The sequence below is a fragment of the Notechis scutatus genome, chromosome 6 (assembly GCF_049901735.1).
Source record: "Notechis scutatus isolate UNSWTSFEM ecotype Mainland chromosome 6, rNotScu1.2, whole genome shotgun sequence".
NCBI classification, from domain to species: Eukaryota; Metazoa; Chordata; class Lepidosauria; order Squamata; family Elapidae; genus Notechis; species Notechis scutatus.
Window position 1 is genome coordinate 80039280 of NC_142014.1, and position 19019 is coordinate 80058298.

At 47.6% G+C, this 19019-nt stretch overlaps 1 protein-coding gene and 1 pseudogene across 1 annotated transcript; both read left to right on the plus strand.

The window, feature by feature from the left end:
• Positions 1-2192: 2192 nt before the first annotated feature.
• On the plus strand, positions 2193-3128 carry LOC113432545 (olfactory receptor 5V1-like). The gene has a single exon (XM_026694664.2). It carries the CDS (start codon positions 2193-2195, stop codon positions 3126-3128), a length of 936 nt encoding a protein of 311 aa, XP_026550449.2.
• A 12056-nt stretch (positions 3129-15184) lies between these two features.
• LOC148130267 (olfactory receptor 5V1-like) lies at positions 15185-16116 on the plus strand (annotated as a pseudogene).
• Positions 16117-19019: the final 2903 nt, after the last annotated feature.

Below are 19019 nucleotides of genomic sequence, written 5' to 3' on the forward strand. Positions count from 1 at the left end.
TGGTGTCCCAATTCAACTGCGGGAGAACTGGGGGAGAAGGTAGGTGACTCTTCTTCTACCCCAGCTGAGGTCTTAACCAGCACAGGTTAATTTCAACTTGGAAGGGAAGAGAGGTACCAAGAGGACGTCTAGGATTTTGAAGATCAAGAAGGGTAGGCGTCTTCTGCGTTAAAGCTGAGCGTAAGACAAGCATTCATCTCCCGTGGAGATTACAATAAGTTCCAAGGTCATAATTTGGGCTAGGTTGAGCCCCACATTTATTGAGAGAATTTAAAGAACTTCCTGAGATTAGAAGGAACCCTAAAATGGAGAAAATGTGACCACAGCCGAATGGGCCTTACCCTTCAATCAATCAGAATGAATCCGGAAGGGACCTTGGAGGTCTTCTAGTCCAACCCACTGCTCAAGCAGGGGGCTCTAGATCACCCCAGACAAATGGCTGTCCAGTCTCTTCTTAAAATCTCCAGGGCTGGAGCATCCACAGCTTCATTGTCCTCCCTGATAGGAAGTTTCTCTTAATTCCTGGTTGCTTCCCTCCTTGATTAGTTTCCATCCATTGTTTCTCATCCTGCCCTCGGGTGCTTTGGAAAACAGGTTGACCTCCTCTTCTTTGTAGCAGACCCTCAAATACTGGAATATTGCTATCCTGTCATCCCCCTCCCCAGTCCTTCTATTTATAAAATGAAGCATTGCAGTAGCTTTTTGGCTGCTACCCTAGGCTGCTGCCTCATGTTTAAGTGATCGTCCACTAGGACTACAAGGCGCATCTCACAGTTACTGTTCTTGAGCCAGGTTTTGCATAATCTGCACTTGTACCTGTGGTTGTTCCTGCCTAAGTGCAAAACCTTGTTTTTCTCCACATTACATTTCATGTTGTTGGATAGGGCCCATCATTCAAGATTGTTTTGGATCTTGAGCGTGTCTTCTTGGGTGTTGGCTATTCCTGCCAACTTAGTGCCATCTGCAAACTTGACAAGTTCCCCTTCTATTCCCTCATGTATGTTATTTATTAAGATATTGAAGAATACTGGGTCTAAGATGGAACCTTGTGGCACCCCACTGCTTACTTCCCTCTATGTAGAGGTAGACCCATTAAGGACTACTCACTATGGTATGTCAGCCAGTTACAGTTCCATCTGGTGGAGATGCTGTCTATCCCACATTTTGATAGTTTACCGAGAAGAAGGTTGTGGTCTACTTTGTCAAATGCCTTGCTGAAGGCTAATTATACTATGTCCACAGCATTTTCCTGCTCTTTGAATTTATCACTCTGTATAAGAATGAAATATGATTGGTCTGGCAATTTTAACAAACCCATGCTGGCTACTAGTTATGACTTCATTTGTTTCTAGATGTTCATAGATCTGCTTTTTTATTATTTTTCCAGTATCTTCCCAGGTATTAATGTTAGGCTGGCTGGTCTCTAGTTTCCTGGTTCTGTTCCCCCCCCCCCACCTCCTATTTTTTTTGAAGATGGGAACCACATCATCTCTTTTCCAATCCTCTGATACTACCCCAGTGCTCCAAGTTTTTTTAATATATGATACAATGATATATTGATATAACATCTGCCAGCTCCTTCAGAACTCTGGGGTGTAATCCATCAGGACCCAGTGATTGATATTCATCAAGATCAGACAGGTGTTCGCTTACCATTTTCTTGCTTTTTACATTTTTATTTCTAGTCTGCCTTTTACAGTTATGGCCTATAGTTTCTTTTTGTGTGAAGACTGATGCAAAGGATGAGTTGAGCAGCTCTGCTTTCTCTCTACCGCCTGTCACTTCCTCGCCATCTTCTTTCCTTAGTGGACTGACTGTTTCCTTGACATCACCCTGCTGCTAATCTCACTCTGGTGCTAATTCTAATTCAAAATAACAGAATAATAGAGTTGGAAAGGACATTGGCTGTGCAAAATGGTTCTGATGCCAAGCTTGGAAAGGATGCTCCTTGGAATTTCTCAGCATAACAAAAATCCCAAGAATCAAGAGGGAAGGAAAGGGCAGGAAGGAAGGAAGGAAGGAAGGTCCCAAAATATCCACCTGTATATGTTTGACCTTTAATACAGACTATCTTCAGGTATAAGAGATCCCTCAAATTTCATTCTGCACAGATTGAAAGCTCAACTAATCACTTTCTCATTGTGCTTCTTCCATGCGTTTCTCTCTCTTCCCAGCTGCCCCCTTTCTTCCTCATGGATTCACAGAACAAAACCGAAGGGACAGAATTCATCCTCCTGGGCTTTTCCAGCCTTTTGAGCCACCAGGCTCACCTTTTCTTGGTGTTCCTGGCTGCCTATTTGGCCACGCTGATGGGCAACTTCATGATCATAACCCTGGTTCTCCTGGATTCCTGCCTTCACACCCCCATGTACTTCTTCCTCAGCCAGCTCTCCTGCTTGGATATTTGCCTTTCTTCTGTGGTTGCACCAAAGATCCTGGTGAACCTCCTACGCCAACATCACACCACTTCCTACAACCAATGCCTGGCACAAGCCTTCTTCCTGATCGGCTTTGCAGGATGTGAGCCAGCATTGCTGGCCGTCATGGCTTATGACCGTTATGCTGCCATCTGCCAACCTTTGCACTATGCCCACCTGATGAGGGGAGAGTTGTGCATCCAGCTATCTCTGGCCATCTGGCTCTGGGGCTTCCTGGACTCAACGATTTACATTGCTCTGGCCTCCAGGTTGGAGTTTTGTGGAAACCACCAGATTCCTCATATCTTTTGTGATGGTCCCCCATTACTGAAGATTGCTTGCAGTGATACGTCCATCAATGAGTTGGTCACTCACATCATTGGCACCTTTGTGGGTCTTGTCCCTCTTGTGCTCATTATCCTGTCCTATTTCTACATTTTGTCTTCCATTTTGCAGATCCGCTCCAAGATCGGCAGGCGCAAAGCCTTCTCCACCTGCGCTTCACACCTTGCCGTAGTAACACTCTTTGTTGGAAACGCCTTTGTGAACTACAACCAGCCCAGTGCTGGCTACTCTCTAGAAGTGGACACTTTGATCTCCACCATGTTTTGCATCGTCACCCCCATGCTGAACCCCTTGATCTACAGCCTTCGCAACAAGGAGGTGAAGGGGGCCCTGGGGAAAGTTCTCAGCTGCTGGAGAATAGCATAGTTTTCATTCATTTATTGACAATAAACATTTCTTGTGCTGTCTGGAATGAGCCGATGGGAAAAAGTTATCCTTTGCTGTTGGCATATTCTGCTATGAGGATATGAAGAGGGTTTGTTAAGAAATGCTTATCTTCTCTGGAAATGTCTTTACTTTATCTTCTTTTTTGTTTTATCTCATCCAAAATAGCCTGCATTTTATCTTCTTTTTTTGAATTCACTATTATATTGTATAAAATAAGTTCCTACGTTGGTGAGATGTAGTTGTGGGATTCAATTTTCTTTACTACCGGTTCTTTGGGCGTGGCTTGGTGAGCGTGGCTGAGGGAGGAGACTGTAAAATCTGTAGCCAGAGGTGGTATTTGCCGCTTCTCTGAACTACTCAACATTTCCGCTACCGGTTCTCCAGAACTGGTCAGAAGCTGCTGAATACCACCACTGGTGAGATGTTACTCCCACATTGACCCTGAATTCTTCATTGTTCCTTCCTTTTGGCAGTTCTGTGCATGCACAGGCTGGGAACTGGTTCCAGAAGCTCCCCCACCTCACTGCTGTCTGAGCCCAAAGGCAGCTGATGGCCCCATCCCTGCCTCTGATGCAGAGCCCTCCTCCGGGCCTTTCTCAGCCTCCAAGACTGGCCCAGGTTCCTCCCCAACCTCTTCACTACTGTCCAACTCTGCTGCCAGCTCCGTCAGCTGCTGGCGGGTCACAACAACACTCTCCCCTTTTCTCAAAGACCCCTAAGTCTATTGATCTCCTCCCCCCACTCTGGGGCATCAGGCATGAGGCATAACCTGATGCCAAATAGCATTATATTTCACCAAGGTTTCAATTTTCATATCCTGCTACAGAAGCACTTTGACATGAGCATTTTGCCCTAGGACTCATCTTTTTGTTCTTGGTAGCCCTGAGCCGGGAGCTCCTGGCCCAACAGGGCCAAGCCACAGCCTCTTTCACTTGTTGGCAACCCAAAGGGAGAGCTGTTGGTCACAACTCATCAATGTGCAGACTCAAAAGCAAGTTAATTACTGGCCTGTGCAAAGGATATCCTGATGCTACATGAGGTGGTGGTAGATTTTTTTCCATCTTATGACACACAAGGTCTGTTGAAGTCAGGGCTATTGTCACAACTCAGCCAAGAAGCAACAGATTAAACAAATCAAGGAGAGAAGCAACCTAGAACCTTTGAGAAATTGCCTGACAGTGAGAACAATCAATCAGTGGAACAGCTAGCCTCCAGAAGTTGTGAATGCTCCAACACTGGAAGTTTTTAAGAAGAGATTGGACAACCATTTGTCTGTAATATTATAGGGTCTCCTGCTTGAAAAGGGATTTTTCTCCTATGTCAATTAAATTTAGTTGCCATCATAGGACAATGTTTGCTGGGGCCCAAATAAATTCCCTGAATACACACAACCCAGGTGCCATGTCTTCAGGATCTCGGGGCTCTTATCAGGGATCCTCCAAAATCCCCAGATCAGCAGTTTATCAGGTCACGGGCAGGTTCAGTGCAGTGGTGAAATGCTAACGGTTTGGCCCGGTTCAACCGAACCGGTAGCAAATTGCTCATGGTTCGACCCAACCAGTAGTCAAAGAAAGCTCCGAGAATCAGCTGAAAGGAGAAGGAAGAGATAAGTGAAGGATTGGCCCTCTCACCCACTCCTGAGCTTTTCTCTTCTTTGCCCTCTCAGCTGGTTGTCATGGCAGAGCCTCCGCTGGTCTTTGGAAAGTGGCACATGTGCACGCGTGAAGTGCATGATCACCGAACTGGTAGGGAAACTGGTAGAATTCCACCACTGGTTCAGTGTTAACAATTGATTGAGAGAGCCCCACAAAGGATTGACACACCTTGCCACAAGCCAAAAGTTGCCTTCTTCCATTTGGAAGGAAAACAAGGAAGAAGAAGAAGAAGAAGAAGAAGAAGAAGAAGAAGAAGAAGAAGAAGAAGAAGAAGAAGAAGAAGAAGAAGAAGAAGAAGAAGAAGAAGAAGAAGAAGAAGAAAGAAGAAGAAGAAGAAGAAGAAGAAGAAGAAGAAGAAGAAGAAGAAGAAGAAGAAGAAGAAGAAGAGAGGAGGAGGAGGAGGAGGAGGAGGAGAAGGAACAAGAAAGCAAGCCCTTCTTACAACATGAGATGTCTCTCTCTCCTCTCACAGATGAAGGAGTTTTATTGCAGAATCAATAAATCTGATTAACCCCCAGGGAGGAAAGTTGTGTGATCTTGTCGTCTTCCAAATCTAGTGATGCCAACAAGCTTCTTCCAGGTTGTCAATCAGGAGCAGAAATACTGTAGGAAAGCAAATTCTCTCTCCCCCTCCAAAAGAAATCCAACAGAAATCCATCCCCTTCCTTGCCTCTAAATGCCTCCATTCCCTTTGCTGGAGGGAACCCTGGTGTTGCCACTGAGCAAACTTGCTATCCCAGGAGGCAAGGGACAGGGAGTGTGGCTCTTCCCCCTTTGAGACCCCTGACAATTTTAAGTAAGGAGATCGCTCCTACCTGCCTCCCTCCACCTGAAGGGACCTCTTTCGGGTAGCTGGAGGGAATGCCCTAGTTCCAGTAGAGGTCTTTGGGAAGGTCCTTAAGGCAGGGATCTATTGGGGATCTCTGGGTGGGAGAGAAAGAGATCTATAGGACTTACCTTCGGATAGCTGTAGCCAGGCCTCACACACCCCCGACGCCTGCCTCGTCGGCCCATTTCTCCTGCAGCCAGCAAGGCTGGCAAGGCTTTCCTGAAGGCCTCTGGAGCTGAGAACAAAGCTCAGGATTGATCCAGAGCTCTGTTATCCACTGCAGAGGCCTCCAGGAAAAAGCCTTGCTGGCTAACGCAGAAAAAAGTTCCCCGAAGGCCTCTGACAGCGAAAAGGGGCTGGGGTGTGACATGCACAAGTGAGGTTAGTCAGGGGATGACATCCCCCAAAATAAGACCTGGTACCTTTTTTGTGGCAAATATATATATATATATATAGATAGGGTTATATTTTCGGGAAACACGGTGTTGTGAATCAATAAAAGTTATAACCTAAATGCGGGTTGAAACATGCCAGAACCAGTCCCTGATTGGCCACTTTTGGGACTGTCCTTATTGGTCAGTAGTGGGAACCTGTTGCACATTTTCATTGGTTAATAAGGCGACAGCTAACCCTATAAAAGGGTTACTGCTGCCCATAGCATTGCTCTGTTATGTCTATCACTTATTAAAGAGTTGAAGTCACTGGTCAGATGTCTGGTCTCCCTTATTCTCCATACTTAACACTGGCGAGCGAGGATGGGATGCGGAGACCGAAGAACGACTAATCTACAGAGCAACTAACAGAGCACGTGGTCGAACACGCACCATCAAGCGGCAACATGGCCAGTGGTGCCGTACCACCCGCTCCATTCAATCCAGAGACCGAAGACTGGGAGGCCTACATGGATCGGTTCCAGATGTTTCTGGAGACTAACAATTTGAAAGATGCGACAACCGGAAAGAAAAGAGCTATCTTTCTAACGCATTGTGGACCAACCGTGTTTAAAATGGCAAAGTCACTTGCCAAGCCAGCAGAGGTAAAAGAAATGGACTGGGACGTCCTCGAGCCGTTACTACGGGCTCACTATGCGCCCTCCGTACCCACCCTAGTAAGAAGACACGAATATTACCAGAGGGATCAACGGAAGAGCGTGAAAGCCTTGCTAATTACATCGCGGACCTCCGGAACCTAGGAGGCCTCTGCGGGTTCGCCGACTTAGAAGAAGCCCTCCGGGACCGCCTGGTTCTGGGCCTAGAAGACGCGCTATCCAGAGCAAAATTATGGCTAAGGGGGACATCAGCCTCACCGATGCCCTTAAAGAAGCCTCGGCAGCAGAGGCGACAAAGAAGTCGGCAGCCCAAATGCGCCGCACCAACGCACCGCTACGTAAACTGCTACCACTGATACCTCGCCTCGCTCAGAGAGACACCGGTATCAACTCACCACGAAGACCTAGAGTCCCCGTCTGATAGCGATGAGGAAGAGGTCAACCGACTTGAACGGAGAGAGACCAATCCTCACAACACTCATTTCGACCGTGTGCCGGCTGTGGAGCAAATCACCCTTGCGATCCGGCTGCAAATTCCTTGAGCGCACTTTGCCACCATTGCGGAGAGCGGTCACATCGCAAAGGTTTGCAGGAGCAAACAGCACTCCAAACCTCGACAGGCGAATTCCAGTCTTCAGGATTCTTCGGCACACACCGAGAAAAATTGAACCACTCCTACAGAAACAAGCCATCCATCACTTCCACCAGGCGTGAAGAAACCAGGTGGGAAGAGACCCACTAAACAATCACCATAGGCCACGCTACATCCCTTGATGCTGGGAAAATCCGAGTAAAGGTCGCCATCGAAAACAAACCTTGCGTGATGGAGGTAGACTGGGATCTTCCCTCTCGATGGTGTGGTGGAAAACGCTCCAACAGCTCCTTCCAGCGATTCGCCGCCAAGACCTTAACCCTCAGAGGTTATACTCAAAGACTATCAGGCAACGGCGAATTCCCGTCGTCGGGTCCCGCAGATTCCAGGTCTCATTCAAGGACCGCACCGTCGCACTACCACTGACTGTCGACCGGATCGAGACAGGCCTAGTCTTCCTAGGCCTGCAATGGTTCAGGCCGCTCGGAATCACTGTAGCCAGAGTCCACAAGGCTGAAAGCGTCGATTGGGAGGAAGCACTCATGCAAGAATTCCAAGGCGTTTTCGCGAACGGACTAGGCAAGTATAAGGGGACCCCAATCTCGTTTAACTTGAACCTGAAATAGCACCCATCCGCCTTAAGCGCGTCGGGTGCCGTTAATATAAAGCCTAAAATCGACGAACAACTCGATAAGCTGATAGCGCAGGGCGTACTGGAACCCACCGACCACGCCCGTTGGGAAACCCCGATAGTGACGCCTATCAAGCCTGATGGGTCTCTAAGAATTTGCGAGAGACTACGGGCCACATTAAACCACGCACTGCAGCAAAGTGCTTATCCACTACCGGTAGTGCAACATTTACTCCATTCTCTGGGCGGGCGGAAAAGTTTTTGCCAAACTAGATTTAGCCCAGGCATATCAACAATTGCCTGTAGACCCAGTCACAGCTGAGGCGCAAAACGATCGTAACACATAGGGGCGCATTTAAATGCAACCGGCTCCAATTAGGGTAAGCGTCGCCCCTGGAATTTTCAGAGTTTAATGGAAAGGTTGTTACAAGGGATAAAAGGCGTTGTCCCATATTTGCCGCACCTAACAAAGACATCCTAGAAAAAGCGACTCAAAGAGGTTTTGCGAAGATTCCAAAAATGCAGGCCTCAGAGTAAAAAAGATAAATGCCACTTATGTACCAAAAAAAGTAGAATTTTTGGGATACCTCCTGGACAGCCAAGGAATTCATCCCACGAAGACAAATTACGAGCAATTAAAAGGCACCCACTCCAAGGAACAAGGCTGACCTACAGGCGTTCCTTGGACTTATCAATTTCTATAATGTTTTTTTACCCCACAAAGCAACAGTAGCTGAACCATTGCATAGACTATTAGACAAAAAGCAACGTGGGTTTGGGGCAACGGGAACAACATGCTTTTCCAACAAGTAAAGAAATTGCTAACTTCGGATTCAGTACTTATGCAGTACAACGAGACTCTGCCACTCACTATCACGTGTGATGCATCACCTTTGGGGTTGGGGCAATTCTGGCCCACGTGTTACCTAACGGAGGCGGAGGCCCCCATCGGCGCGTTTTTTTTGAACCTTAGCTAAAGCTGAGCGAAATTATAGTCAGCTGGACAAAGAAGCTTTAGCTATTGTTGCTGCAGTTAAAGATTTCACGAATATGTTTATGGCGTCATGCGTTTACAATAATCACTGATCATAAACCGCTACTGGGGATCATTGCGGGTAATAAACCAACCCCATATATATTGTCCCCCAGAATGACCCGTTGGTCTGAATTCCTGGCGGCCTACAACTACACCTTGCAACACCGCCCGGGAAATCGATTCTCCACGCCATGATGCATTGAGCAGAACACCGCTTCCAGACGCTGTTGTGGATCCAGCCCCAACCCTCTCAACACTACAGATTGAAACTCTACAGGCACCACCCTTGACGGCTAGAGACATTGCGTTTGAAACGAAACGTGACCCAGTTCTGCAACACATACTACGCTGGGTTGAGCAGGGGTGGCCGACGGACCGAATTGCACCTGAATGGGCGCCCTTCAAAGCCCGCCAAACCGAAACTGTTTTCCCAAAAAGGCTGTATCTTGTGGGGCGATCGAGTCGTAATCCCTGGCAAATTGCAACAGACTGTGTTGGCGGTATTGCCTGAGGGACATCCGGGCATTGTGCGGATGAAATCACTAGCACGCAGCTATGCTTGGTGGCAGGAAATCGACAAAAGAATCGAGGCCTGGGTCGCTACGTGCCAGCGTTGCCAGGACGTCAGCAACGCCCACCAAAGCAAGCCCAGCCGAATGGGAAACACCGAGGGGACCGTGGTCCCGTATTCATATTGACTTTGCGGGGCCTACCAAAGGTCACACTTTCCTGATTACTGTCGACGCCTATTCCAACTGGCTCGAGATTCATCGAATGCACACTACTACAACCCCACTCAGTTATTAATAAATTAAACAGACTATTTGCCACGCATGGGTTTCCGGACGTGTTGGTCTCGGACAACGGCCCACAGTTCACTGCATTGCCCTTTGAACAATATCTGGCTGATCGGGGCATCCGCCATGCGCTGACCTCGCCAGCGCACCCTGCGGCGAATGGACGTGCAGAACGCATGGTACAATTTGTAGAAAAGACCCTTCACAAAATGGAATTTGGCAACATCGACGAGAAAAAATCAATCGAATCCTCTTATTGCAGCACATCACGCCCCACAGCGTGACCAACAAAACTTACCCGCTGAACTTCTTATGGGCGGAAAATACGATCGCACCTTGACCGGCTTCACCCGCTTTCGCACCAGAAAAACCTTTCGGCTCCAGCAGCAAATGCCGGGAATTTCAGGTAGGCGATTTAATCTTTGCCAAAAACTTTTCCGGCGACCGTTATGGATACCCGCAACCGTTACCCACCTCACAGGGCCTAGATCGTTACCGCCTGCTAACAGATGATGGGAGGGTGTGGAAACGCCACATAGACCAACTCCGATTCGAGATTACCACCCAGCGGCCATGACTTCCCCAGTTCACCAACTCAAGGGGAGGGAGTATCGAGGAATTGACTTTGATACAAGTAATAGCAGGTCAACGGGAGCCCTACAGCCCAGCGAAACACCGGAATGTGAAGCGGGGGGAGTTGATGTCCTCAGGGAACTTTTAATACGGAAACGAACTGCAAAACCCCAAAGAAACACACAGTAGCAGAAACAACCTCAGTGAATGCAGCACGGAATCGCCGTGCAGCGAAATAGAACTCAACAATGGTCATCCAAACGCTCCACCGGAACCGGACATTGGACAAAACCCGGTGGAGCCTCGAAATCATCCAGGCAGACCAAGCGGCCTGCCTATCTTGAGGATTTTATCACAGCTCCCCTCAAGCGGAACCCAAGGAGGAGGGGTGTTGTGAATCAATAAAAGTGTATAACCTAAATGCAAATTAGGGGTTGAAAACCTGCACACTTGATTGGTCCTTATACAACAACTTGGGATTGGGCCAGAACCAGTCCCTGATTGGCCACTTTGGGACTGTCCTTATTGGTCAGTAGTGGGAACCTGTTGCACATTTTCATTGGTTAATAAGGCAACAGCTAACCCTATAAAAGGGTTACTGCTGCCCATAGCATTGCTCTGTTATGTCTATCACTTATTAAAGAGTTGAAGTCACTGGTCAGATGTCTGGTCTCCCTTATTCTCCATACTTAACACTGGCGACGAGGATGGGATGCGGAGACCGAAGAACTGACTAATCTACAGAGCAACTAACAGAGCACGTGGTCGAACACGCACCATCAACGGCAACATGGCCAGTGGTGCCGTACCACCCGCTCCATTCAATCCAGAGACCCGAAGACTGGGAGGCCTACATGGATCGGTTCCAGATGTTTCTGGAGACTAACAATTTGAAAGATGCGACAACCGGAAAGAAAAGAGCTATCTTTCTAACGCATTTAATGGACCAACCGTGTTTAAAATGGCAAAGTCACTTGCCAAGCCAGCAGAGGTAAAAGAAATGGACTGGGACGTCCTCGAGCCGTTACTACGGGCTCACTATGCGCCTCCGTACCCACCCTAGTAAGAAGACACGAATATTACCAGAGGGATCAACGGAAGGGCGAAAGCCTTGCCAATTACATCGCGGACCTCCGGAACCTAGGAGGCCTCTGCGGGTTCGCCCGACTTAGAAGAAGCCCTCCGGGACCGCCTGGTTCTGGGCCTAGAAGACGGCGCTATCCAGAGCAAAATTATGGCTAAGGGGACATCAGCCTCACCGATGCCCTTAAAGAAGCCTCGGCAGCAGAGGCGACAAAGAAGTCGGCAGCCCAAATGCGCCGCACCAACGCACCGCTACGTAAACTCGCCACTGATACCTCGCCTCGCTCAGAGAGACACCCGGTATCAACTCACCACGAAGACCTAGAGTCCCCGTCTGACAGCGATGAGGAAGAGGTCAACCGACTTCGAACGGAGAGAGACCAATCCTCACAACACTCATTTCGACCGTGTGCCGGCTGTGGAGCAAATCACCCACGATCCGGCTGCAAATTCCTTGACGCACTTTGCCGCCATTGCGGGAGACGCGGTCACATCGCAAAGGTTTGCAGGAGCAAACAGCACTCCAAACCTCGACAGGCCGAATTCCAGTCTTCAGGATTCTTCGGCACACGCCGAGAAAAATTGAACCACTCCTACAGAAACAAGCCATCCATCACTTCCACCAGGCGTGAAGAAACCAGGTGGGAAGAGACCCACCAAACAATCACCATAGGCCACGCTACATCCCTTGATGCTGGGAAAATCCGAGTAAAGGTCGCCATCGAAAACAAACCTTGCGTGATGGAGGTGAGCTCGGGATCTTCCCTCTCGATGGTGTCGTGGAAAAGCGCTCCAACAGCTCCTTCCAGCGATTCGCCGCCAAGACCTTAACCCTCATACTTAACACACGGTATATATAGGAGCCTCAGTGGCGCAGTGGTTAGAGTGCAGTACTGCAAAGCTACTTCTGCCGCCAGCTGCCTACAATTTGGCAGTTCAAATCCCACCAGGCTCAAGGTTGACTCAGCCTTCCATCCTTCTGAGGTGGGTAAAATGAGGACCCAAATTGTAGGGGAAATATGCTGACTCTGTAAACCACTTAGAGGGGCTGGAAAGCACTGGAAAGCGGTATATAAGTCTAAGTGCTATTGCTATTGCTATATAACACAAATCAAAATTATACATTATACATTCAGGCACTGTGTGCCTTGGCAAAGAAAGTCAATGGCCTGACTAGTTTTGCTGGGAAGGGAAGGAGGGAGGATTTAAACCTTACATTTTATAACACGTGCTTGGATTCATTTCTGGAACACCAGCTACAAAGTACAGTGAGAAATGAATTCTAGAATGAAGCTAGTCAGGTTTACTCTCTTCCTTCCGCCATGTCCCCAAGCCCTCGTACAACTAAATGAACCCGAGCCAGCTAACAAGTCCCAGTGGTGAGTTTTCCCCTGGAGTGTTGCTCTGCGTCTCCTCTCAGCTCTACTCCCAGGAGGAATATTCTCAAGGCCTGCACCCCAAGGCACATTCCCCACAAGAGTTACCACCTGTCACACAGATTATGCAGGAACCAGGAGTGCGGCTTTTGTTGTGGGAATGAGATCCTAAACTTATCTCCCTGGCTGTGGGCAGAGCTTTGGCTGAGCCACCTCTCCCCTCTTGGTGTCCCAATTCAACTGCGGGAGAACTGGGGGAGAAGGTAGGTGACTCTTCTTCTACCCCAGCTGAGGTCTTAACCAGCACAGGTTAATTTCAACTTGGAAGGGAAGAGAGGTACCAAGAGGGACGTCTAGGATTTTGAAGATCCAAGAAGGGTGGCGTCTTCTGCGTTAAAGCTGAGCGTAAGACAAGCATTCATCTCCCGTGGAGATTACAATAAGTTCAAGGTCATAATTTGGGCTAGGTTGAGCCCCACATTTATTGAGAGAATTTAAAGAACTTCCTGAGATTAGAAGGAACCTAAAATGGAGAAAATGTGACCACAGCCGAATGGGCCTTACCCTTCAATCAATCAGAATGAATCCGAGGAAGGGACCTTGGAGGTCTTCTAGTCCAACCCACTGCTCAAGCAGGGGCTCTAGATCACCCCAGACAAATGGCTGTCCAGTCTCTTCTTAAAATCTCCAGGGCTGGAGCATCCACAGCTTCATTGTCCTCCCTGATAGGAAGTTTCTCTTAATTCCTGGTTGCTTCCCTCCTTGATTAGTTTCCATCCATTGTTTCTCATCCTGCCCTCGGGTGCTTTGGAAAACAGGTTGACCTCCCTCTTCTTTGTAGCAGACCCTCAAATACTGGAATATTGCTATCCTGTCATCCCCCCTCCCCAGTCCTTCTATTTATAAAATGAAGCATTGCAGTAGCTTTTTTGGCTGCTACCCTAGGCTGCTGCCTCATGTTTAAGTGATCGTCCACTAGGACTACAAGGCGCATCTCACAGTTACTGTTCTTGAGCCAGGTTTTGCATAATCTGCACTTGTACCTGTGGTTGTTCCTGCCTAAATTACAAAACCTTGTTTTTCTCCACATTACATTTCATGTTGTTGGATAGGGCCCATCATTCAAGATTGTTTTGGATCTTGAGCGTGTCTTCTTGGGTGTTGGCTATTCCTGCCAACTTAGTGCCATCTGCAAACTTGACAAGTTCCCCTTCTATTCCCTCATGTATGTTATTTATTAAGATATTGAAGAATACTGGGTCTAAAGATGGAACCTTGTGGCACCCACTGCTTACTTCCCTCTATGTAGAGGTAGACCCATTAAGGACTACTCACTATGGTATGTCAGCCAGTTACAGTTCCATCTGGTGGAGATGCTGTCTATCCCACATTTTGATAGTTTACCGAGAAGAAGGTTGTGGTCTACTTTGTCAAATGCCTTGCTGAAGGCTAATTATACTATGTCCACAGCATTTTCCTGCTCTTTGAATTTATCACTCTGTATAAGAATGAAATATGATTGGTCTGGCAATTTTAACAAACCCATGCTGGCTACTAGTTATGAACTTCATTTGTTTCTAGATGTTCATAGATCTGCTTTTTATTATTTTTCCAGTATCTTCCCAGGTATTAATGTTAGGCTGGCTGGTCTCTAGTTTCCTGGTTCTGTTCCCCCCACCTCCTATTTTTTTGAAGACGGGAACCACATCATCTCTTTTCCAATCCTCTGATACTACCCCAGTGCTCCAAGTTTTTTTAATATATGATACAATGATATATTGATATAACATCTGCCAGCTCCTTCAGAACTCTGGGGTGTAATCCATCAGGACCCAGTGATTGATATTCATCAAGATCAGACAGGTGTTCGCTTTGCCATTTTCTTGCTTTTTACATTTTTATTTCTAGTCTGCCTTTTACAGTTATGGCCTATAGTTTCTTTTTGTGTGAAGACTGATGCAAAGGATGAGTTGAGCAGCTCTGCTTTCTCTCTACCGCCTGTCACTTCCTCGCCATCTTCTTTCCTTAGTGGACTGACTGTTTCCTTGACATCACCCTGCTGCTAATCTCACTCTGGTGCTAATTCTAATTCAAAATAACAGAATAATAGAGTTGGAAAGGACATTGGCTGTGCAAAATGGTTCTGATGCCAAGCTTGGAAAGGATGCTCCTTGGAATTTCTCAGCATAACAAAAATCCCAAGAATCAAGAGGGAAGGAAAGGGCAGGAAGGAAGGAAGGAAGGAAGGTCCCAAAATATCCACCTGTATATGTTTGACCTTTAATACAGACTATCTTCAGGTATAAGAGATCCCTCAAATTTCATTCCGCACAGATTGAAAGCTCAACTAATCACTTTCTCATTGTGCTTCTTCCATGCGTTTCTCTCTCTTCCCAGCTGCCCCCTTTCTTCCTCATGGATTCACAGAACAAAACCGAAGGGACAGAATTCATCCTCCTGGGCTTTTCCAGCCTTTTGAGCCACCAGACTCACCTTTTCTTGGTGTTCCTGGCTGCCTATTTGGCCACGCTGATGGGCAACTTCATGATCATAACCCTGGTTCTCCTGGATTCCTGCCTTCACACCCCATGTACTTCTTCCTCCTCAGCCAGCTCTCCTGCTTGGATATTTGCCTTTCTTCTGTGGTTGCACCAAAGATCCTGGTGAACCTCCTACGCCAACATCACACCACTTCCTACAACCAATGCCTGGCACAAGCCTTCTTCCTGATCGGCTTTGCAGGATGTGAGCCAGCATTGCTGGCCGTCATGGCTTATGACCGTTATGCTGCCATCTGCCAACCTTTGCACTATGCCCACCTGATGAGGGGAGAGTTGTGCATCCAGCTATCTCTGGCCATCTGGCTCTGGGGCTTCCTGGACTCAACGATTTACATTGCTCTGGCCTCCAGGTTGGAGTTTTGTGGAAACCACCAGATTCCTCATATCTTTTGTGATGGTCCCCCATTACTGAAGATTGCTTGCAGTGATACGTCCATCAATGAGTTGGTCACTCACATCATTGGCACCTTTGTGGGTCTTGTCCCTCTTGTGCTCATTATCCTGTCCTATTTCTACATTTTTGTCTTCCATTTTGCAGATCCGCTCCAAGATCGGCAGGCGCAAAGCCTTCTCCACCTGCGCTTCACACCTTGCCGTAGTAACACTCTTTGTTGGAAACGCCTTTGTGAACTACAACCAGCCCAGTGCTGGCTACTCTCTAGAAGTGGACACTTTGATCTCCACCATGTTTTGCATCGTCACCCCATGCTGAACCCCTTGATCTACAGCCTTCGCAACAAGGAGGTGAAGGGGCCCTGGGGAAAGTTCTCAGCTGCTGGAGAATAGCATAGTTTTTCATTCATTTATTGACAATAAACATTTCTTGTGCTGTCTGGAATGAGCCGATGGGAAAAAGTTATCCTTTGCTGTTGGCATATTCTGCTATGAGGATATGAAGAGGGTTTGTTAAGAAATGCTTATCTTCTCTGGAAATGTCTTTACTTTATCTTCTTTTTGTTTTATCTCATCCAAAATAGCCTGCATTTTATCTTCTTTTTTTGAATTCACTATTATATTGTATAAAATAAGTTCCTACGTTGGTGAGATGTAGTTGTGGGATTCAATTTTCTTTACTACCGGTTCTTTGGGCGTGGCTTGGTGAGCGTGGCTGAGGAGGAGACTGTAAAATCTGTAGCCAGAGGTGGTATTTGCCGCTTCTCTGAACTACTCAACATTTCCGCTACGGTTCTCCAGAACTGGTCAGAAGCTGCTGAATACCACCACTGGTGAGATGTTACTCCCACATTGACCCTGAATTCTTCATTGTTCCTTCCTTTTGGCAGTTCTGTGCATGCACAGGCTGGGAACTGGTTCCAGAAGCTCCCCCACCTCACTGCTGTCTGAGCCCAAAGGCAGCTGATGGCCCCATCCCTGCCTCTGATGCAGAGCCCTCCTCCGGGCCTTTCTCAGCCTCCAAGACTGGCCCAGGTTCCTCCCCAACCTCTTCACTACTGTCCAACTCTGCTGCCAGCTCCGTCAGCTGCTGGCGGGTCCCTAACAACACTCTCCCCTTTCTCAAAGACCCCTAAGTCTATTGATCTCCTCCCCCCACTCTGGGGCATCAGGCATGAGGCATAACCTGATGCCAAATAGCATATATTTCACCAAGGTTTCAATTTTCATATCCTGCTACAGAAGCACTTTGACATGAGCATTTTGCCCTAGGACTCATCTTTTTTTGTTCTTGGTAGCCCTGAGCCGGGAGCTCCTGGCCCAACAGGGCCAAGCCACAGCCTCTTTCACTTGTTGGCAACCCAAAGGGAGAGCTGTTGGTCACAACTCATCAATGTGCAGACTCAAAAGCAAGTTAATTACTGGCCTGTGCAAAGGATATCCTGATGCTACATGAGGTGGTGGTAGATTTTTTCCATCTTATGACACACAAGGTCTGTTGAAGTCAGGGCTATTGTCACAACTCAGCCAAGAAGCAACAGATTAAACAAATCAAGGAGAGAAGCAACCCATAGAACCTTTGAGAAATTGCCTGACAGTGAGAACAATCAATCAGTGGAACAGCTAGCCTCCAGAAGTTGTGAATGCTCCAACACTGGAAGTTTTAAGAAGAGATTGGACAACCATTTGTCTGTAATATTATAGGGTCTCCTGCTTGAAAAGGGATTTTCTCCTATGTCAATTAAATTTAGTTGCCATCATAGGACAATGTTTGCTGGGGCCCAAATAAATTCCCTGAATACACACAACCCAGGTGCCATGTCTTCAGGATCTCGGGGCTCTTATCAGGGATCCTCCAAAATCCCCAGATCAGCAGTTTATCAGGTCACGGGCAGGTTCAGTGCAGTGGTGAAATGCTAACGGTTTGGCCCGGTTCAACCGAACCGGTAACAAATTGCTCATGGTTCGACCCAACCAGTAGTCAAAGAAAGCTCCGAGAATCAGCTGAAAGGAGAAGGAAGAGATAAGTGAAGGATTGGCCCTCTCACCCACTCCTGAGCTTTTCTCTTCTTTGCCCTCTCAGCTGGTTGTCATGGCAGAGCCTCCGCTGGTCTTTGGAAAGTGGCACATGTGCACTGCGTGAAGTGCATGATCACCGAACTGGTAGGGAAACTGGTAGAATTCCACCACTGGTTCAGTGTTAACAATTGATTGAGAGAGCCCCACAAAGGATTGACACACCTTGCCACAAAGCCAAAAGTTGCCTTCTTCCATTTGGAAGGAAAACAAGAAGAAGAAGAAGAAGAAGAAGAAGAAGAAGAAGAAGAAGAAGAAGAAGAAGAAGAAGAAGAAGAAGAAGAAGAAGAAGAAGAAGAAGAAGAAGAAGAAGAAGAAGAAGAAGAAGAAGAAAGAAGAAGAAAGAAGAAGAAGAAGAAGAAGAAGAAGAAGAAGAAGAAGAAGAGGAGGAGGAGGAGGAGGAGGAGGAGGAGAAGGAACAAGAAAGCAAGCCCTTCTTACAACATGAGATGTCTCTCTCTCCTCTCACAGATGAAGGAGTTTTATTGCAGAATCAATAAATCTGATTAACCCCCGGGAGGAAAGTTGTGTGATGTTGTTGTCTTCCAAATCTAGTGATGCCAACAAGCTTCTTCCAGGTTGTCAATCAGGAGCAGAAATACTGTAGGAAAGCAAATTCTCTCTCCCCCTCCAAAGAAATCCAACAGAAATCCATCCCCTTCCTTGCCTCTAAATGCCTCCATTCCCTTTGCTGGAGGGAACCCTGGTGTTGCCACTGAGCAAACTTGCTATCCCCAGGAGGCAAAGGGACAGGGAGTGTGGCTCTTCCCCTTTGAGACCCTGACAATTTTAAGTAAGAGATCGCTCCTACCTGCCTCCCTCCACCTGAAGGGACCTCTTTAGGAGTAGCTGGAGGGAATGCCCTAGTTCAGTAGGAGGTCTTTGGGAAGGTCATAAGGCAGGGATCTGTTGGGGATCTCTGGGTGGGAGAGAAAGAGATCTATAGGACTTACCTTGGGATAGCTGTAGCCAGGCCTCACACACCCGACGCCTGCCACCGTCGGCCCATTTCTCCTGCAGCCAGCAAGGCTGGCAAGGCTTTCCTGAAGGCCTCTGGAGCTGAGAACAAAGCTCAGGATTGATCAGAGCTCTGTTATCCACTGCAGAGCCTCCAGAAAAACTTCTTACCCGGCCGACACATGAAAAAGTTCGAAGGCCTCTGACAGCGAAAAGGGGCTGGGGTGTGACATACCTGGAAGTGAGGTTAGTCAGGGGTGACA